We start from the raw sequence: 22,001 nt of genomic DNA on the forward strand, positions 1-22,001 counted from the left end.
CACTCCCATACTTCAGAGCCCTGCCTCTCAGCACCCAGCAGTGTTTAGAACGTGGTAAAGAAATGAGCGGCCTGCTTGCTTCCGAGGCCGGCTCTGCTCGGCTCCCTGCACCCCCTTCACCCTGTATGAATTGTGGGTGTCCTCAGTGACAGGCTCCAGGAGAGTAACCATCTTCTCACTCAGCCAGGGACTCCAATAGGAGTCCAGATATTTGTCAGCAAAAAGAAGTTCTTGGGTCCCTCAAGGTCAACAAAAGGAAGTATTGTATGCTGTTTTAAAATTTTACTTGAGATACGGTTGGGCCTATCTGAGGGTGTGTAAGCCTTTTGACCCAGTTGTGGGATCTAATGGCAGAGGGCATATACTATACCCATAGTTCCTGCCAGTAAACTTGACCTCAGGCCCCTTGTCCCCACTGACCCACTCCACTGTATTCCTATTTAGCTGAATACCAGGCACTTAGGAGGAGATTCGGGGTGGTTACCCTGTTTCACCATTTTACAGCTTGGAAGAGTTAAGGAGGCAGCCTGCAAAGGTTCTGGTATTTCGCCTAGCTGGGGTGGCAGAAATAGGAGCCCTTACCGCCCCCACCGCACCAGCACATGTGTGTACAGTCTTTCTCTCTTCCCCTCCCCACCATGCATATAGGCTCTGCAAGGTTTTGTGTTGAATTGTGTGGAATTACTGAAGGAGCTTTGGGGGAAATGGATGGGTCTTCGTTGTAGGTGGAAAGTGTCAACCAAGAAACCTGCTTCCTCTGGGCAGAGAAGAGAGGAGAGTGTGGAATAACCAACACCTCGGCTCCCTTCTAAGACTGAGGCTCAGATGCTTGACTTCAAGTTCTGTGGTTTGCATTTAATGCATTGAAACATTTCCTTCCCTGAGAGAACTAGTAAAAAACCCACAAGAATCAAAGAAAGACAAAGTCTATTTTGAGGAAGAGAGATTATTTGTGTTACTTGTGCAATGGGTGGAACTGTATATCTTTATTTGCAGATGGAGGAGACATTTGTCTGTGTCGAATTACTGAGAAACTTATCAAAGGCCCTTTCCAACAGTCTCTCTCTCTTGGGGCTTTCAAAATGCCTTCCCATGATTTATTCTGGGGACACCAGCTTTGGGCTCACAGCTCTCCACCATAACTTAGAGAAGGACGCTTTACCTGGATCTGTGACCTCTCGCTGCGTCTGCCATTCTGCAGCCGCCTCGGGGAACTTCCTTTCACGTAAAGAACTTTAGATTTTAAGGGCAGGCTTGAGGAGTTGCACTAATTAGATAAATTTGGCATTGCATGGGTTCTGTAAGCAGACTGGGCTCCACGGCCATGCTCCGGAAAGAATGTCAAGGATGGGGGTGGGGCTGGGGATGGGAACAAGTGCTGACAATACGTCCCACACTAAGGAATTTTTGTGGGCACTGTCCTTGATTGTGTAAAAGGCCCAAAGGGACCAGAAGACATCACCATCTTGGAGGGCAGGAGAAACCAAAGGAGGGGGACCATGGGGTTGTCTGCTGGTGACTGTCACTTTATGGTTTTTCTTTTGGGTGACAACTCATGGAGCCTATTCCATTCTCAGGTGCAATGAGTTCACTGACTCAAAGAAAAAACAGCAGCAAACTGTGCGTGAAACAGTGAATCTGTGCCATCGACCAAGGACCAAGATTATTCCCAGGCCATCTCCCCGAGCATTTGTGGGTCTTTCTTAAGAAAGAAAAAAAATTAAGACAGATAAAAAAGACTTAAGAGTTAAAACCAGAAAGGGAGAGCAAAAGAAGACAGCGCACATGCTCTTCACTTCCCCTGAAATGGAAGTTGGGCGTGCAGAATGTTATCAAATTTAAAACTGCACGTAAACACACATCCACTGATGGCCCTGTTACTTTTGGGTTTCAGGTACCGAATGATAGGTGAAGTTAATTTCCGGGAATGCGAAGCAGATGGATGGACCAACGACATTCCTCTATGTGAAGGTAGAAAAAATCCTGAAAATACCTCAGATGGTTGGCAATGTCTTACATTCAAATATCCTTAAAGTCTATAATCAAATATTTCTCTTTTTTGACACAGGAGGTTTCATATCCTTTTTTGTAAAGCACGAGACAGGCATTTTTAAAGTGAAAGTATACATTGAAAAAGTACCTTTATATCACAAGTCATTGACCACATGATAGATGCAAATACATTTGCTGGAATGTCTACATACATCTACGCTAAATACCAAAAAACAATATTTCTTACTCAAATTATTTTTATGGTTTTGAACATAGTAGAGTATATAGCCAACCTTTTTACTACTACATGACTTTGTGTTTTAATAACCAAATATGAACATAGTCTCATCTGATCTAATATTTAAAGTATTAGAGCCTAGGACACCTAAAACTTATTTTTCCTTCCTTTTGGATGCTAACCTCTAGAAAGAACATAAATATCACTCTTTAACCTGAACAGCAGAATCGCAGTTTGAGTAATGATGCGCTCATCCCCAAACCGCCCCCGGGCAGGATCTCTGGGCACAGCTGGGGTGGGGAACCCAACTGAGACCTCTCTCCCTGTCTGCCTGCCCAGAGAGGATTTCTGGGGCTTAGTCTCTCTGGAAAGACAGGGGAAGTAAGAGAGAGCTCCACCCTTTCTTCCTGACCCAGAAAGCAGGCAGTAAGAATGGAAAAATGACGCTCCTGTCTCGAGGATTTGAGCTAGCAATCCCAATACTTGGTCATCGTGGAGATAAACGAGATCAGTCAGAATAGGGTTTCCAAGTTCCATGGGGAGGAGTGATGAGAGAGGGTGAGAGAAAGACGCAGAAAGAATGGTAAGGGGGGAGGGCAAGAGAAGAGGGAGGGCAAGAGAAAAGGAAGGAAGAAGCAGAGAAATATGGTCACGCAAAATAGAGGAGACCCGTGCTTTAGAGAGCATCTGCATGGGAAACCAGCTGGGACATGAGTTAAAAACTGAAATTTGGGTTACTAAAGACCTCCTGAAGGGACGTTTGTGGGGCGATGGACAGGGACATAGCTATTGCCTGTCCATGTTAACAAGGGTTCTGAGTCACCTCACTCTGCAGTGAAGCTTGAACATTATAACCTAAGAGATATTGGGGAATATTATATAAAATCTAAAGAAGCACTCAAATTATTTTGAACGCTGACGTGGAAGAGAAAGGAAATTTTAAACCTATTTCCCTATTGAAGTAAATACAGTCAAAAGGTTTTCTGTTACACCTCTAGGAATACAGTGTTAATGAGTGTGAGACTGAAGTGGAAATTTTATATTTCATTCTCCCAAGCTGTCTATTTCTCAATTATTTAAGAAGCACTTGTTTGTTCCTATAAAAATATCAACTGGTCATCAAAGTAGTATTCTCCTTCGTCCACCTCCATAGAAAAGTTTCAAAGATAAATTCAATATTTATTTTTTCCTTAGCAGGCTTGATCTCCAGCAAACAGGCACATTGAATGCTTTAAAAACAAACAAACAAACAAAAAACACACAACCCACATTTATTTCCTCCAATCTTATCTTGCTGACCTTATAATTATATATGTATCTATGCATATTTTTCATGATAAAGTTTCCAACTTCTATTATAAAATGTCCTATTTATTTTTCAGTTGTTAGGTGCTTACCAGTGACAGACCCAGAGAATGGGAGAGTTATCAGTGGTGCATTTGGACCAGACCAGGAATATTCTTTCGGACAGGTGATAAAGTTTGAATGTAACCCAGGCTTCAAGCTTGCTGGCCCTAAAGAATTACATTGCTCGGGAAATGGTGTTTGGAGTGGAGAAAAACCAGGTTGCGTGGGTAAGCTACACCTGCTGTTCATTTGATTAGATGAATGATTTGGGGTTTTCTCCTGAAAGTATACATTTCGAAACACTGTGCCTCCCAACGAATCTAAATGATGCTGCAAAGAAGTAACATTTATTGAACACTTCCCACTTCCCAGGCATTCCTCTAAGTTCTTTATATGTGTCATTGCATTTCCCATTCAAAGTGACTTCCATGCCCCATGTGTCAACCGCACCCCTGTTCTGTCATTGAGGGAACTGCAACGTAAGGAAGTTAAATCACACGTGCACAGCTCCCCTGCACGTGTAGTGGAGCGACTATCCAAACCCAAGTGATCTGACACTAAAGTGTACGCTCCTAACATCGATTAAATTGTACTCGGCTCTTAGGGCTGCTGGCCTGCAGAATTGGCTTGAGCCAAAGATTTATTATTTATTTCCAGTGCTGCATCATGATGACCTTGTTTTGAAAGAACCCTTCTAAGAAGAGGCAATTTTATGTTTGGGCCGTGCCTGTTATAAATATTGTTGAACCGAACTGAATCCATTAAATATGCCTTTGCCTTTCAAATAGAGTTCTAGAGTAAACTGTCAGACCAGAATTCTCTAAGGTATAGTGCAGCGAATATAAGCCAATGAATTGTCATACACGTGTGGTGCCAGGTGGCTGCTGGACTTACCAGGGTGAGCGCTTCGTATTAGAGAAATGTCAGATCACTGTGTTGTATGCATAAAGCTAATCTAATATTGTATGTCAATTGCAATAGAAAAGTTTTGTTATCAGCTACTGACCCACACATCATGACCAACAGGATGATTTTGGCTTTCATAAAGAAACATTTTGGTCAATTTATTTGAAGTCTCATACTTCTGTTTTACCAGCATTTCTTTGGCAAAAATGTCTGCCATGTGTATACGCTAACATTATCTAAAATCTCCAAATGGATTATACTTTCTTGGTCTAGTCTATCCTACAATGAGATACAGAGAAAAAGCATGCCTCTTCTTAAAAATTTTTTCTAACAAAACTAATTCTTCAAGTCAGAAATGATAAATATTTCTATCTGGTGTAGCAAATACTATGTATCCTGGAGGCTTATGGAGAGGGTGTACTTCTCACAAGTAAATTTCCGTGGTCAGCGAGCCCTGCCTGGAATGACTAATGCCTTGAGTAAGTCTCAAAGGGAGAAGGGGAACTTGTTGAAGTTAAGGATGGGACTGCGGGACCGAAGATGGGCTGGTACGAGATTCTGAGCTCCTGAAGAATTCTACACTGTGCTGAAGAATTGGGCTTTCATTCAGGCTAAATTTGGAATCATTGAAGGATTTTAAGTGAATCAATGAAGTGACAAGGGAACAAAAGGGTCATTATGTTACAAACAGGAAAAGCAGTTGGGAAGGAGGGAGAATAGAAATGGGGAAATTAGTTCTTGTGGCCGTCGTGCCGGGGAAGAGTGTTTGCGAGGAGGTGGACAGCGAAACCAGCCAAGCGGAAGGCCAGTAACTTTTTGGAGCTATAATGACCATGAGCTCAATTCATTTATTTGTCAGAATCAAGAGTTAATAGTTGTGTCAATAATCACTCTATTATCTGTAACTGAGAAATACGTCATTTTTCAGGTTACTCAGTGACAATGCTTATCGCAATAACCTCATGGCTATATTCAATTTTATACACATCAATTTCATGTGATGAATGTGATTGCCACTATTTATTTCAACAAAACTAACTTATCCTTAGACCAAATAAAATTAGCAACATAATTGTAACCAGAATTTTAACTTCTTTCCGAAATGAACATTAAGAGGAACAGGTAAGTTCAGCAAGCATTTAAGTCAAAGCGGAACTTACATTTGATTGCCTGCTTTACTCCATGGAAATAGAATTTATGTCTTCGTACAACTATGTCTTGGACACAGGCCTAAAATGTATCACAAACCTTTGGGAATGTTGTCCCTTCTATTTAGAAATTTCCTGCGAAAGACCAACAATTCTGCACGGAGAGCCCACATCCCTGAAAGACTTGTACAAGGAGAAAGAAAGACTTCAATACAGATGCTTCCAGGGCTACAGTTACAGTGAAAGAGCAGAGGCCACCTGCACCGAGTCTGGGTGGGTGCCGAAGCCCTTGTGCAAAGGTAACGAACGTCACACTTCTCGTCCGCATCCTCTGCCCCGGGCTCTATCCATTGTTTTAATGACCTTCACTCTCTGTGCTTCAACTAACACTATACCACCAACACTCCCGATTTTCCTGCTATTATGCAAAGATACCTGCTGACAATGAAGAACCCCCAAAGTACACATATTTTCCCTAAATATTTAAGACATTTGAAACTAGATAATATAGGAAGTTTCGAAGTAAAATAATATAGGATAAAACACTTAAATTTTCTTTCATCTGGTCTGTGATTTGTATGTGTCAGGGGGGTTATTTGAGGGAAATTTATCAAAACTTCAGTCTCTGTCCCCAGGAAGGGACAGTCTCTGACAGCACATCATTGAGAAGAATGATTAAAAGCACCAAGACCTGCTAAATAAAAAGCACTCTTGATCCAAACTCTGTCACTCCCTGTGTACACTGGATTTTCTACTGACTGACAGCAGAGACTGCCAATACTGAATTATTATTATTTCAAATCTTAATGACTGTTCCTAATGGCAGAAACATGCGGCCTCACACATTTGGACAGTCTCAAATATTAGTATTTTGGAAAGAGGCACCTACCTTGGCAATGTTTTGATAGCACCGTTTATTTTAATGTAGATTATAAGAGTAGAGAATTAAAATTTTTCAAGGGATGTATGCCCACTGCTTGAAAGCAATCACCCAAAGTTCTTCTAGTCTTAATTAACTCAACAAAATTCTCCCAATATTATTTTGTTTTGCTCTTAGGGACACTTGTGATTTCTTTTTTAATATTGTAGCTTTTCACTGCAAACCTTGGTGTTAAGTTTAGCCATATCAGAAAATGAAAACTAAGATGTGTCAATTGGGCTGCAGTGGGAATGTGAAAACGTGAAGGACACGGCAGATTAAAGTGAGAGAAAAAATTAACATATTTAAGTTTCATTTGAGGGTAGTGTCAACATCCAACACTGAAGACATATTTTACTCAACACTTGTGTTTAGGTGGTCATATATGTTTTCAACTATTTTTAATATATGTAAGTACCTCAACTAATTATGTCGTGTTAGCAACAGGGACATAAAGCTTACTCTGGTGGAATGGAGTATAAATTTAGGTCCAACTGAGAAATTATTACAATAATTGTAGAAGCCGAAGGTACACAGCAGAAGTATGGCATGGAGAGGGGAGATATATAAGCAATATTTACACCTTTAGTGTCTGACTAACTACTGGAGTTGACGGGAGGAAGAAAATAGGGGTACACTTCAGGCTTCTGTCATGGGGTCCTGTGTCAGAAATTAAAATATGGAAAGAAGACTGGTGATTTTAGTTGGACCTGTAATGAGTTGGATATGCCTTTGGTTATAAGCATGAATCTGTCTAATGTGAAGCTGCAGTTGGAAATATGGATTAGAGTCTCATGGAAGAAGTTGTTAGCATAAATGGTAATACCCATGGGAAATAGAATAAGAAGTGAATTAGGGTCCTATAACTGGGTTCAGTCAATACCGAATGTCCACCACAGGCTTTGAGTCCAAAATGAAACATGACAGCAATATAAATGGTAATATAACATTTCTACAACAGTTAAAAGGCATGGATTGATTGTCTCGATGTTGGTCAGCATTCCTCAATGCATATTTATATCAAGTCATCATGTTCTACACTTCACATGCATACAATTATACTTGTCAATTGTTCCTCCATAAAGCTGGAAAAATGAATTAATTAAATTGGGGAAGAAAGGCATAGCATTTTATCACAAAAGGCATATTACAAGTTGATCTATTGTTGTAATATAGCAAAAAAAGTTAATGAGAAGGACCCAGAGAAGGAGCTTCATCAGTTAGGGTGGACTAGGTCAAGGGAGATAAATCCCAGATCTGATCCCTTCTGTCCCCATTTTATAAACCAAGTTTCCATACAACACAGCCATGCACAGCTGCTCATGGTAGTTTGCCGCAGCTTCTGCAGTCCAGAGGCAGAGCAGACTGGCCAGCTGAGACTATTACATGGCCCTTCATATAAAAAGTCTCCCAAACCCTGGACTCCGTTGTGCTATTACAGTAAGGAAAGCATATTCCCAAATTTCATCAGCCTAACAGTCAACTTTATTTCCTCCCCATGCTGACTTCCAATGTAGGTCTGAAAGGGACTCTGCTCATGCCTTTAATTGTAAGAATCAGAAGACAGAGACACAGTCTTCCCTTGCCCTTCCATAATCACTGCTGCTGCAGGGGGAAGAAGAGATAAAAGTTCACACAATGGCTTTCAAAACATCCTTCCTAGAAGGAAACATATTACTGGCACTTTCATTTCAGGGCTGCGTTCAAGTCGAGGAAGAGACTCGGGTTATTTGTGAACAGTTCTTGTCAGAACTTCAGAGGCCAAGGAGGTTGAGGGAAGACGAACGTGTAGGCAAAGTCATGTAATATGAGCTCATGCCCATGCACAGAACAACACTATGGACACGATGGCTTTGGGGAAAGAGGGTCCAAGAGCACAGGGGGCACAAACACTTCAGGTGAGCCAGGTGAGGAGGGAAATGAGTGATGTGCGGAAGGAAGTGAGTCTGTGCTCACTTTAATGCCATTTTGCTCTATGATAAGGACAAAAAAAATGGCATTTACTCTATTCTCATGGACTTGACTTTTCCTGGACAGTGATTGCTGCATTATCCACCTCTCCTTTTTCATTTCAGAAGTGACATGTCATCCTCCACGTATTGCCAACAGCTACTACATTCCTGACAGGACCTCCTACAGACGTGGGGACAGAATCACATACGAGTGTAAAAGTGGCTTTTATCATTCCACCCAAGGCAGCACATCAGAATGCACCAACATGGGCTGGAACCCTCCTCCAAGGTGCACCTGTAAGTTCCAAGCACATCATGATCTGATCCTAGTTCTGCAGTTACTTCTGTTGAACACCAGTGTAATGGGAACCGAAAGGGCCCCCACCTTTCCCTTACTGAGAGCGCAAAGCAGGGCATGCAGAGGTGTGCTTGGCTTTTCAAAGTAGCCACTTCAAATGAAGTTCAAAATGATATATTTCTTAATGAAACCTTCTAATTTTGGGTACTCAGGGTTAAATATGTGTGGGTATGAATATGTGTTTCTCTCACTAATATTCTAACATGTGAATTAAAACATTAGGTAAGATCGCTACCATTCACCCTTAGTGTATTAGTTATTTACTGCTGTGTGACAAATGCACCTGAAATATTACTGACTGAGAACAACGACCCTCTCATGACTCAGGGTCCCAGGGTCAGCACTAGGGTTACTGCTCAGCCCCCAAGTTCCTGGTGACTCTCTGGGGGGCCCTGGGACACTGGCCCAGGTTGTGGGCTGCACACTGGGTGCAGCTGGGACTGGCTTCCAAGAGGGCATCTCCCTGGTGGTGCAGGGCCCTCAGGGCCTAACCACCTGGGGTCTCCATAGGAGCCTCAGTGGCACTAACTGTCCCCAGGGTGAGTGATGTGAGACACAAGAAAGACATCTCTGTGCCATCTATGACCTGCTTACACAGTGTCACCTCAGCCATTTGTGCCTTTAGAAGAAGGTCCCTAAGTCCAGCCCACACACAAAGGTGGGGGCAGTGGGCTCCTTTTCTGAGGGAGGAGAGTGGGAGACACAGTTGATTTTCTGACACCATCACATGTCACAAAGTGCCACTCAGTTCAGCAGGGTGTTTATTTCTGGGGAGGTTTCTCTGGCCCCTTCCCAAACGCTTTCTGCCTTGACCATCATGTTCCTCTTGCTCACATATCAGTTCCCTGTAGAGGTGTCCACGCTGCAGCTGGACACTCCATGGGTGAAAAACAAAATGATGCTAATTGGAGGTCAATGGCTTCAGTGTCAGTTCAGGACAAAGGTCCACATGAAAGTGACAGTGTGATGCCCTTAGAGAGGTTGCTGGCATCACCATGACACAGACCTCAATGAGTGTGACCACCCCAAGGAGAGGGTCTGTGTACTCACCTAGATAGGACAGGCAGCACTGTGCTGTTTCAGGTGTACAGCAGAATGATCTGTGTGTGCACAGATTGTGAAATGACCAGAAACAAGTGTTCTTTACATCATCTGAGTTTACAACCTTCCTTGTCCTAGAAACCGGAATGCAATGAGGGTAACTATGTTAATAATATAATTCATCAGAGAAACCTTTCATCTCTCATTAGATTCTACTATAGGAAAACATCATTTATGCTGTTTTCTTTTGTTTGTTTTTATTGCAAGTTAAGCCATGTGAATACCCAGAAATAAAGCATGGGGACCTACTACGGGCACGCAGAGAATACTTTCCAGTCGCTGTGGGACAATGGTATTACTATTCCTGTAGAGGCAACTATGTGACGCATACAGACCGCTACTGGGATTATATTACTTGCAGACAAAACGGATGGGACCCTGAGGTTCCCTGCCTCAGTAAGTAAACCTCTTCCTCCTTGTGCACAGGCGTCACTTCAGAGGGTGGGGGGGCATTAAACACGGAGAACAACGAAGTTGTGTGACCCAACTAAGGTGGAGGGCTGAGTTCTGTGAGCAGGAAGACCAATGTAGGTTGTTTGTTTTATGAGAGATTCTTCATTATAAACATGAGTGATAAAAACAGACTCTGCAAGAATATCCGTATCATTTGTACATATTATAATAGTGAACTGCAGACAACTATATTTAATATTATATTCTAAAAAAATACTTGATAGCAGCTTTAGTATTTCTTATTCTATATGTTATTTTTGCATGCTTATGGATTCTAATTTAAATATGAGGATCCATTTTAATTTCTCATTTGACCAATTGTTGGGGTTTTTTCATGATCACTTTATCATCCTTAGGAAAATGTGTTTTCAATTATTTGGAGAATGGATATTATCCGAGGTATGAACAAAAGTATTTACAGGGTCAGTCTACCACAGTTTCCTGCCACCCTGGTTACAGTCTCCCAAACCAGCAGACCACGATGACGTGTACAGAGGACGGCTGGTCCCCTCCTCCCAAATGCATCCGTGTCGGTAAGAAAACGGGTCTGAGATCCAGGCTATTTGTGATCTTCTAAGACTTACCTGTAATTACCATGGAAGAATGTTTATTTCAGCTTCTTGTTTTGTCAATGGACTTACTTGCTTTTACTTTTTCAAGTGTGTATAAGTGTAAACACCAGTTCCTTGACATATCAATAGCATGATAAAGACACTGTCTATGATAAAGCATGATTGGTAGACATTAATTTTAGAAAACCTCCAAAGACCACAGAGAGAAAACATCTAATTAAATAGAGTGGAAAGCAGGATAGCATGTCAGCTGTCCCTATTGTCTTCCCACAGCCAACATGGACTTTGGTCATCACTCTGGATGAGGGCAGCTTTGTGAGAGTCAGGAATCTGGCAGACAGGTGCCTCCTGCCCCTGGGCCTGGAGACCCAAGACTGGGTACATGGAAGGGCCTGGGAGTAACAGCTTTACCTCCCTGAGTTAACTCCTCCCCAGTCGTGCACCTTGTGGCGGTTTGGGGTCTGAGACCTGGAGTCTTAGTGGGTTTTTTTAAATTGTATTTATTATATTTAGAGGGGAAGGGAAGGAGAAGGGGAGAAGGGGAGAGAAATGTCAATGTATGGTTGCCTCTTGTGAGTCCCCTGCTGGGAACTGGCCTGCAACCCAGGCATGTGCCCTGACTGGGAATCAAAGCACAATCGTGTTGTTCGCAGGCCTGCGCTCAATCCACTGAGCCACACCAGCCAGGCTTAGTGGTTTTATATTTTGTTTTGCTGTTCAGGTTGACTCGAAGATCCACTCAAGGCTCGTTTCTCAACTAACAAAGCTGGTTTGGCAGCCTGCCCACTGGGACCAGTCTATTCAGAATACAAATAAAGAAGATGTCTTCTGGCCCCTCTAGTAAATGAGTTGTATTTAAAGATGCCTTTGCAATTTGTATGATCCAGTGTGAATATCTCCCAGTGCTGAGGGTGCCCTGCGAATCTTTGAATCGATTGTGTTCTACTGGTTCTTCCTCGAATGGTTACTCCCTGCCCATTGTGATGGGGCTCTGCCCTGCTCTCAAGTGTGATGTATTCAGCCCTGCAGATGTGTGCAGCTCTCTGGTTCTGTAGCTCTTCCCACTGGGTTCTCTAGATTGCAAGTTCAGTGATGTCAGCCTGTTTGAGGATGCCAGGTTTTGTCCTTCTGTTCAGTGTGACTGATGATTTAGGCTTGAGTGTATTCTCCCATGTTGTAATCGGGACAATTCACTCCCCCACCCCAATAAAGCCACTTTGAGAACAGAGCTCACAGCATTCCCCTTATCTCCCAGGAATCAGAGCTGGGTGCTGGCCTTCTGCACACACCTCACAAGGTTGTTTTCATAGGTTTGGTTCAGTTTCTTCACTGTTTTGGGCTGGAACTCTCTTCTGTATTCTTACCGTGCATTTCTTAATTTCATTAAATTTCTCCACGAACTACCTTGAATTCGATACAATTTCTATAGTGTTTGTTTTTCGTTTACATCTGCTGACATTGTTATTTTCTCAAATATGTTTTTCTGTGTTCAGTGTTAATGGGAATGGCATACGTGGCAGCTTGTTATGTTGACATGTGCACACGGGATGAAGTGACCATCACGTCAAGGTTGTTAGTCTATCCATCCCCTGGTGTAGGGTCCATGATTCTCCATGAGTCACAAACATGTGACTCTTCCTTCCCAACAATAATTAAAACACACTGGGAATAGACACCTGCTAGGAATGCACTGGCCTGCTGTAGCATTCCACATGCAGTGGACAGACAGATCCTAATAATTTATTCTTTATCTTCATTTTTATTGGTGACACTATTCCAGATGTCCCCATCCCCCCCTTTGCCCAATGTCACCCATTCTCTCCTCCTTCCTCTGGCCATCAGTAATTTCTTATAAGGCAATCAGAAAATTTTAAGTCTTCCTTAGTTCCAAGAGCTGTTTTTAATATCTTTAAAAAAATTATTATTGTTCTGTTACAGTTGTCTGGTCTTTTTCCCCTTGCTCAACCCAACCCCACCCCCTCACTCCCACAGTTGACCCAACCACCCCATTTTCCATGCCCATGAGTCCTCTATTCATGTTCTTTCGCTTGTCCCCACCCTTCTTTCCCCTGTTGTATCCCTCCTCCAATGTCACTCTCAGTGTCTTCTTTATTTCCATGTCTCTGGTTCTATTTTGCTCTTTTGTTTTTGGTGGTGATTAGCTTCCACTTGTCGGTGAGATCACATCATATTTGTGTTTCACTGGCTGGCTTATTTCACCTAGCATACTGCTCTCCAGTTCCATCCATGCTGTGTGCAGAGGGTGGGAGCTCCTTCTTTCTTTCTGCTGGGGCATATTCCACTGTGTAAATGTACCACAGGTTTTTGACCCACTCATTTACTGATGGACACGTATGCTGTTTCTAGCACTTGACTATTGTAAATAATGCTGCTGTGAACATTGTGTTACATAGGTTCTTTTGAAATGATGATGCGGGTATGGTCCCAGTAGAGGGATCGTTTCATCAAAAAGTCAGTTCCATCTTTAGTATTTTGATGAAACTCCACACTGTTTTCCACAGTAGCTGCACCAGGTGCACAAGGGTTCCCTTTTCTCACCAACCTCACCAGCACTTGCTGTTTGTGGATTTAATAATGATGGCAATATCTTGATATACATTTTTGGAAACTTATACACTGCACTTTGTCTGATTAAGATTTTCCAGGTTTTTAATGACAACACATGCTTTATTTTTTCTTGTTTTTTGTTGTATATGGTTAGAATCCTAATGAGCATCTTTATAGACCATATGCTTAACTTTCCCCGACACTCTCTTCCCTTTAGTGACATGTTCAAAATCGGATGTAGAAATTGAGAATGGATTTTTTTCTGAATCTGAACTGACATACCCCTTACATAAAGAAACACATTACAATTGCAAACAAGGTTACTTAACAGAAGATGGTCAGACCTCAGGAAAGATCACGTGTCTGCAGAGTGGATGGTCCCCTCCTCCCAGGTGCATCAGTAAGTCATTCACACTGTTGAGTTATTGCCTGATGCCTGTGGCAGAAATGTTCACTTTACCTGATTTCTTTTTCTTGGGCTGGTGGAAGCTGGGGTGGTTCCATTTGAAAAGATAAAGAAAAGGTTTTTGAGAAAGTATATGTAAGGTTTTGCCTTTTAACATTGATTACTAGAGGGTAGATATAAGGTCAACTTTCAGTTCAAAGTTTTCCCTCCATGAAACTTCCTGTGATTTACAAACTGGTGAGGGACCTTCTGTATATTCTGGTGTCAACTCATTTATTTCTAGCTGACACCTTGGCCTGGGCCTCTTTTCAGGTGGTCAGATTTTTATGTCTGGGTGTTCATTCCTAGACATAAAAGTTATGTGTTTAAGTGAAAATATATCTTCATAGTGCATAGTTGTAGAATAATGTTACCTGTGTAATTTATATGTGATACAGCAGAGCAAACAATTCTTCTGAATAAAATTTATATTTTTAAGAAAACATACTACAACATCGAGTCAGTGGAGACTAAGAAATGATTGTTGCTTCCTCGATGTTTATGAGAATATTCTAAGACCAGTTTTCTCATTTAATATTACTTATCCCAAAGCCACAAAATGATATTTTTCATTCACATGAAGTGAATATTTAAAATATCCATTTTTATTTTTTTCATTTTCTATACTTACAATGGGAACTAGTGAAAGAAAAAATGAAGGTTGCCTTTGTATCAAACTAATAGTATATTCAATTGTTATTAATTATCCATTACAACACTCATTGGGAAAGAAAAAGTGTCTCTATTATTATTCTTATGGTTATAGTTTTCTCTAGTTTCTTAAAACTTTCAATTAGCTGACTGCATAATATGTTTTAAAATTTGAGGAAAACTATTGAAGTCTTTATTAACATCACTCCGGAAAGGTATTAGTAAAAATGGAGACTATTTGTTCAACAATTTAATTTCTTATACTAGCTATAAATGTGCAACTATTTCTACATTCAATCTTGATAAGTATAGAGGAATATCCAGTCATTAAGGGGATATTTGGAAAAAGCTAAATTAGCATGGGAGTTTTTAAAATAGCAAGTTTTAAAGTAGACTTCTATAGAATGTTTAAAACTCACTCTCACTGTTGAAAATTTATCTTTTCGTTGAACCAATTAACTTGTTTCTGCCATTGATGGCACAACTGCTGTTGAGTTTGGCACTTACCTTGACTCAAAAATATTATTCTACTTTGCTAAAACCAAAGTCCAGCACATCTGTGAGGGCCTTGTTTACTGCTGGGGTGGAATACATATCTAAGTATAATGGCATTGAGAAAAACACTCTTAAATTTTTCAGAGGATTTAAGTGATGGTACAACTGCTTGGTAGAAGCACCTGTTTTCATCTTGAGTAACAATATTAGGACAATGACTTAGCACTGGTATTCTGAGATTGCTCTTACATGGTGCATCTCCTTGGGATGGGACTTACTCCATTCAAGTGTGTATTCAGTGCTACTGGACATGAAATCTTCAATTCCATTATGCATTAGAATCCTGTGAAATGCCAGTGTTTGACAATGCCAGACCCAGAAGTGGCCACACGTGGTTTAAGGTCAATGACACGTTGGACTATGAGTGCCAGGGTGGATATAAAAATGAAGATGGACACACCACAGGCTTCATCGTATGTGGTCACAGTGGTTGGTCTGGTACACCCACCTGTCACAGTAAGTCACTTTTCAGGATTATCTTAATAAAATTCATTCAAAATGTTTTATACCAAATTTGGGTTATGTGGAATTATTTTGAATGTACAGTGAAGAAAATTGAGGTGTCTCCTTCCGACTTAATGCAAATTGGGAGGAGAAAGTGTTTTGAAGTCTAAAGATAGTAACTGATCTGACCCAGTGCATTGATGTGCCCTATGGCCCATGCACGTCACAGGTCTGTGATGAGAGCATCATGGTGCTTTCACTCTTTTCTGGGATCAGAGGCGGATCTGGGTTGTGTGAACCCAGAAGCTTTGATAGCTTCTTGGGCCGCCTTTAAAGAAGAACAATCAATCAGGAATATGTGATTCCAACGCCATCATACATGACAGAACAATGTGAAGGAACAGACGTGGAAGGGATAGAGACAGCAGTAGAAAGCACTGTGCCCAATGGGGCTTTCTATTGAAAATTTGCAGTAACTGATGACTTTGAGGACACATTGGTTGGAATTCACCAGCATGATGTAAGGCTTCCAGGGACTGAGCAAACAAATGGCAGCTTAGCATCCTTTTCAGATAACTTTCCTGGGCCATGTGGCAGGGAGTGGCCCACTGAATAGCTGATACTGGAATTTATGTCAAGTGTCCTGGAAAGTCTTCCTGTTGGGGAGAATTCCAAGGAATGTCATCACAAACCTTTAAGCCAAACAGTGCTAACAACAATCTTAACTAAATGTATACTTCAGAATTAAAAATCCGTACCAATATATTCGAGTCTCAGTGCTAGGGTTTAGACATTTGACTTTCAAATGAATATAAATAAATATCTGTAATTCAGGACATGCCCATTCATTCTCCTCCTTAAATCGCATTCCTTAAGCCATTCTATAAATATAACAGCTGGAAATAGCCAACTGCCAAGATCTTTTCATTTGGTTTTGCTTTTGTTTTTCTTTGCTCAAGGCAGCATTTGTTTGTAATATGATGAGAGAGAGAATTTATACAAAATGACCACAAAATATGTAAACGAGAACACATACTAATAAAAGAATCACTTTGCAGAATATTAGAAAAACATTTTAGATGTATCCCAGTGGTTCTCATAGAAGCATGATCTTCTCAATAAGCTACAAAGCTCAACATTAAAGCGAAAGCCAAAACAACAGCAAATTATTGAGGTTTTTGTGACATCACTTTTAAAAAGCATTACATTATGTCTACCTTTATGATTATGTGTTAATACTTGACTTTTAAATCATATAAATTTTTTTTTGGTGTGATTGCAAATTTTAAATTCCACTTATTACTTTTTTATATTAATGAGATAGAGAAATCAAGAAAAAAATATTTTTATAAGATTTGGCAATGTCATAAACGTCACAAATTCAAAAAAATTTAAAGCATAATTTACACATTTCTAATTTGACTCACAATAATTGATAATTTATTAATAGCCAACATAAACTATACCTAAGTAAGAACAGATAGTTTTTTATTATGTAAATATTCGGGGCACCTAGAATATGCCTACCTGTTTGACCTTGGGAATGTTATTTCATCTTCTTTTATGTTTCATTTTGATTACATTTAGGTTTAATTTATTAATTAAGCACTTTCTAATGTTCCTCTAACTGAAATATATCAGAAATGCCATTCTGAGTGTCCTGGTTTTCCATGTATATAAAACAAAAGTTCCAGTTTTTACTTACACGTCAATTTAAAATGGTAGCATCAATTTTTTTGATGAGAGAATAATTTTGTTTTGATAATACAAAAACTAGTAGCATTAAATCTTATAAACGTCAATGATAAAATCAGATCCATATGAGCAAGCTGATCTTACAAATTTTCAGAACACATGTATTGTTGTCCAGAGAGTCCCATATGAATTTGAAGAAGGGGTAAACCGAATAGATAAATGTTTTTCCAGGGAGAGGATTTGTTTCATGCCTCTCTGTATATGCAACACCCAGAAACTTATATTTGCATGATGTATAGCATATACTTTGGCAATGAAAAATTGTATGTGCTCATTAAATTATTTTCATAATTATGAAATTGTTTTTATAGAGAAAGAATGCATTGTTCCTGATATAAAAGAAAACATAATTGCTCAGCCCCAGAAAGAGAAGTATTTCATTGGAGATGTGTTGAAATTCTCCTGCAGACAAAGACTGAAACTTGTTGGACCAGATTCAATTCAGTGTTACAACTTTGGGTGGTCACCAGATCCTCCAACATGTAAAGGTGAATGTTTATCTGAAAATTGCTCCAACAAGAATTAGAATTTTGGTTATCACATTCTGTCTCTGTGTTAGCTTTCTGTTGGTTACCAGGGTGTCTCTAACCTAGGGCATTAAGCCAGAGATTTACTTCAGAAAACCACGCGTTGGTAGTATGTACCCTGGATGTCCTTGTTTAAGAAGGTCGCCTTCACTGGTGTCTGTTGCTGGAGCCACTTCCTTTTAGTCCTATTGTTGCATCTCATTCTATCAGCATGGGCTTCACTTCAAGCTCCACTGAGTGTGTCTAAACAATATTTAAGCATCTTAGAGTCAATTCAATCATACATATGACTTAAAAGTGGTTGATCAAATGCTTGGCTCCAATGATAGTCTTTTTTCAAAAAGTCTTGGCCCTGGCCAGGTAGCTCATTTGATTAGAGCATCATTCCAATGCTCCAAGGTTGCAGGTTCAGTCTCAGGTCAGGGCACATACAAGAAGCAGCCATGGAATGTATCAATGAATGGAAAAACTAATCTGCATTTCTCTCTCTCTCCCCCCTCTCTCTTCCACCCTTCCTCTCTCTCTAAGCTAAATAACTCAAAAACATTTAAGATAAATGTCTTGATAAGAGGTTTCTAAGGAAAATGAACATCATTATAAGTTACACAAGTATATTTGTTAATTAGTTTGCATATATTTTTAGACTATCTAGAATATGGAACATGTTTCCTGGGCTTAAATACCTACAGTTTGCTGAATTGGCATAAGTAACAGAACTGGGAGATGTGAATCTAGTGTAAACACCACACTTTTTTTTCCCCAAAGACTGCAATAATAAATTAGATAATAATAAAGACTATACTTGCAGGGATCATTTCTGTAGTTTCTTAATAAATTAGATAATAAGGAAGAAATTTAAGAAAAATTGTACTGGCTTTAACTTGTAAATTAGACTATTTAACCAGTAATTATACTGCACTTCCACCATAGATGAAGTGAAATCGTGCGGTCTACATCCTCAGCTCCCCAATGGGAAAGCTACAAACACACCAAAAGAAGAGTATGAACATGGTGATGTTGTGGAGTACGTTTGCAACCCCAGGTTTCTGTTGAAGGGTTCTAAGAAAATTCAGTGTGTTGATGGGGAATGGACAACCTTACCCCGGTGTATTGGTAATGTATAAATTTTTTTTATTTTTTATTTTTAAATATATTTTATTGATTATACCATTACAGTTGTTCTATTCCCCCCTTCATTCCCCTCCACCCGCACACTCCCTCCCCCACCATTCTCCCCCCCTTAGTTTATAACTGTCTCGTGTCTCGAGTCTCGAGTGTCTCGAGTTCTTTCAATTCTATATTCCCCCCACTATTCTTGCCCTCCCCCTATCTATTTTCTACCTACTGTTTATGCTATTTTCTGTACCTTCTCCCCCCTTCTCCTCCTCCCACTCCCCTGTTGCTAACCCTCCATGCGTTCTTCATTTCTATGGTTCCACTCCTGATCTAGCTGTCCTCTAGGTTTGCTTTTCTTTTAGGTGTGGTTGTTAATAACTGTGAGTTTGCTGTCCTTTCACTGTTCATATTTTTCATCTTCTTTTTCTTATATAAGTCCCTTTAGCATTTCATATAATAAGGGCTTGGTGATGATGAACTCCTTGAACTTGACCTTATCTGAGAAGCACTTTATCTGTCCTTCCATTCTAAATGAAAGCTTTGCTGGATAAAGCAATCTTGGCTGTAGGTCTTTGGATTTCATGACTTGGAATACTTCTTTCCAGCCCCTTCTTGCCTGTAAGGTCTCTTTTGAGAAATCCGCTGACAGTCTGATGGGTACTCCTTTGTAGGTGACTGTCCCCTTATCCCTTGCTGCTTCTAGGATTCTCTCCTTCATTTTAGTCTTGGCTAATGTAATTATGATGTGCCTTGGTGTGTTCCTTCTTGGGTCCAACTTCTTTGGCACTCTCTGAGCTTCCTGGATTTCCTGGAAGTCTATTTCCTTTGCCAGACTGGGGAAGTTCTCCTTTATTATTTGTTCAAATAAGTTTTCCACTCATGGCTGTTTCTTTCCCCCTTCTGGTACCCCTATAATCCGGATGTTGGAACGTTTAAAGATGTCCTGGAAGTTCCTAAGCCCCTCCACATTTTTTTGAATTCTCATTTCTTCATTCCTTTCTGGTGGGATGTTTTGTTCTTTCTTCTGGTCCATTCCATTGCTTTGAGTCCCAGTTTCCTTTCCATAACTATTGGTTTCCTGGACATCTCCCTTCATTTCAATTAGTTTAGCCTTCATATGTTCCTCTAATTTGTGACTAAAATCAACCAGTTCTGTGAGCATCCTGATAAACAGTGTCCTGAACTGTGCTTCTGAGAGGTTGGCAATTTCTCGGTCGCTTAGAGTTATCGGCTCTGGGACTTTGAGTTCTTGCACCATCTTTTGGGCTGTTCGTGCCTGTTACATAGCAGGATCGGAGCCCTAGGTCTTCACCAGAGCAGGGCAACTAAGTCGCTGGGTTGTGACGCTGTATGTGGGGGCAGGGTCAACGAGGAACAATGGCGTCCATCTGCCATCTCCTGCCGTGGCCCCCAGACTTGCGGCAGCTGCCACCATGACCGGGCCTACGTGTTTCGTCCCACTGCACTCGAGTGTGCCACCACTGTCAGCCCTCACGCCCTGGGGCCTGCGTGGTCTGTCTCCCTGTGCGTGAATGTGCAACCGCGGTCAGTCTGCCCCACACCCTGAATGGGTCCAGGCTATCTGCGCGCCTGGGTCTGGGGATCTTTTCTGCCCGACCTAGGTCCGCAGCTGGCTCTGCCCTCTTACCGTCCCCGTTGAATGGTTAGTGGTTGTTGGACTTTCATACAATTCAATTTTTTGTTTTGTGGCTGTGTCTTTGTTCTCCAAACCTTTGTTGTATTGAAACTTTGTTGTGGGAGAAGGCACAGTGTTTCCACCTATGCCTCCATCTTGGTGGAAGTCGGTAATGTATAAAATTTTTAATACTTAGTTTTAAGTCAACACTCTGTGTTTATATTCATAAAAACACATAATTTATATTTTATCATATTTTTCTGTTTCTTTTGAGGAGCTTTATTTTTTATTTCTTTCTATTGCTGTTCAATTACAGTTGCCCCCATTTCCCCCATTTCTTTCTCCTGACCTACCACCCTTCCACACCCCATATTCAATCCTCCCCTCCCCATTGTCTTTGGCCACGGGTCCTATGTACATGTTCCTTCACTTGACCCTTCCCTTCTTTCCCCCATCATCCCCCTCCTCCCTCCCCTCTAGTTACTGGCAGTTGGTTCTTTATTAGCTTATGCTTGTGACATTTTCACAGAGCAGAACAGCACCTGTGAAGGCATACCTGACATCGTTCACGGCTCCGTCTATTCCCAGGAGGGTCGCTATCACCATGGAGAGTCTGTGCAGCTCAGCTGCAGAGAAGGGTTCACATTGGTTGGGCCCAGATCAGTGACATGTTTGAAGGGAAACTGGACCCAACTACCTGAGTGCATTGGTGAGCATGCCCTTCTAAAATGACCCTGTAAGACAATTTAATAGTTTTATGTAAAGCCCTTGCCACCATATTTTTGAAATGTGGAGATATTCTTGAAAGTATCAGCTCCCAAATGACAATGAATCAAAGATTTGTTGTTTATAGTTCAATAGTGTCTACAGGGGAAAAATAGAAACTAGTGATAGAATTTTATGAATCTTATCTGATGTTAACATAATTTATAAGTATGAAGCTAAATTTCACTTGTAGATAGATGTGTGATTAAAATTTTCTCCTTCGATGTTTATTTTCTACTTCCTGTTAGTCTTAACTTTTCATTCTCCTCAAGATGCTCATTTTTTTCTTATTAAAGAAATTATTTCAGAAACCATTCACCATAAGACTTAGGATAAGAATCCCACACATCCTGTCAACTATAAATCTTCCTTCAGTTACCATCCCTTGAAGAGGAATATTGTTGTGGTTTTGGTTTTTTTTTTCACCACTCTGGACAAGTCCTGGACAAATAAAACTAATTCTCAAGAATCTAGTATGTTTTAAATTAGTCCCCTTTATTTTTTCCAACTTTGCATTAAAAATCCTTAGTATTTTTAGCCAATTACTTGAACC

At 40.7% G+C, this 22,001-nt stretch overlaps 1 protein-coding gene across 9 annotated transcripts in view; it reads left to right on the top strand.

Annotated features, from left to right (window-relative positions):
- Positions 1 to 22,001, top strand: part of LOC119003135 (complement factor H-like) — a 125,451-nt gene that overhangs the window by 11,686 nt on the left and 91,764 nt on the right. For 5 of the 9 annotated variants that reach the window (XR_005069881.1, XM_037069338.1, XM_037069337.1 and 2 more), the window contains exons 4-14: positions 1,895 to 1,971; positions 3,613 to 3,804; positions 5,760 to 5,930; positions 8,626 to 8,799; positions 10,169 to 10,357; positions 10,771 to 10,947; positions 13,772 to 13,954; positions 15,485 to 15,661; positions 17,716 to 17,892; positions 18,862 to 19,044; positions 21,213 to 21,392. Coding sequence is in view for 8 of the 9 variants with exons in the window: in XM_037069338.1 (XP_036925233.1) it covers positions 1,895 to 1,971; positions 3,613 to 3,804; positions 5,760 to 5,930; positions 8,626 to 8,799; positions 10,169 to 10,357; positions 10,771 to 10,947; positions 13,772 to 13,954; positions 15,485 to 15,661; positions 17,716 to 17,892; positions 18,862 to 19,044; positions 21,213 to 21,392 (1,880 nt within the window). In the remaining variant the exon portion in view is untranslated. Of the gene's footprint in view, positions 1 to 1,894; positions 1,972 to 3,612; positions 3,805 to 5,759; positions 5,931 to 8,625; positions 8,800 to 10,168; positions 10,358 to 10,770; positions 10,948 to 11,707; positions 12,215 to 13,771; positions 13,955 to 15,484; positions 15,662 to 15,800; positions 15,804 to 17,715; positions 17,893 to 18,861; positions 19,045 to 21,212; positions 21,393 to 22,001 lie in introns of those variants that run through there. The other 4 variants (XM_037069345.1, XM_037069341.1, XM_037069339.1 and 1 more) reach the window with 4 other exon arrangements.

Source organism: Sturnira hondurensis, unplaced genomic scaffold (genome assembly GCF_014824575.4).
Source record: "Sturnira hondurensis isolate 20B ecotype Veracruz unplaced genomic scaffold, ASM1482457v3 Scaffold0018525, whole genome shotgun sequence".
Classification (NCBI taxonomy): Eukaryota; Metazoa; Chordata; class Mammalia; order Chiroptera; family Phyllostomidae; genus Sturnira; species Sturnira hondurensis.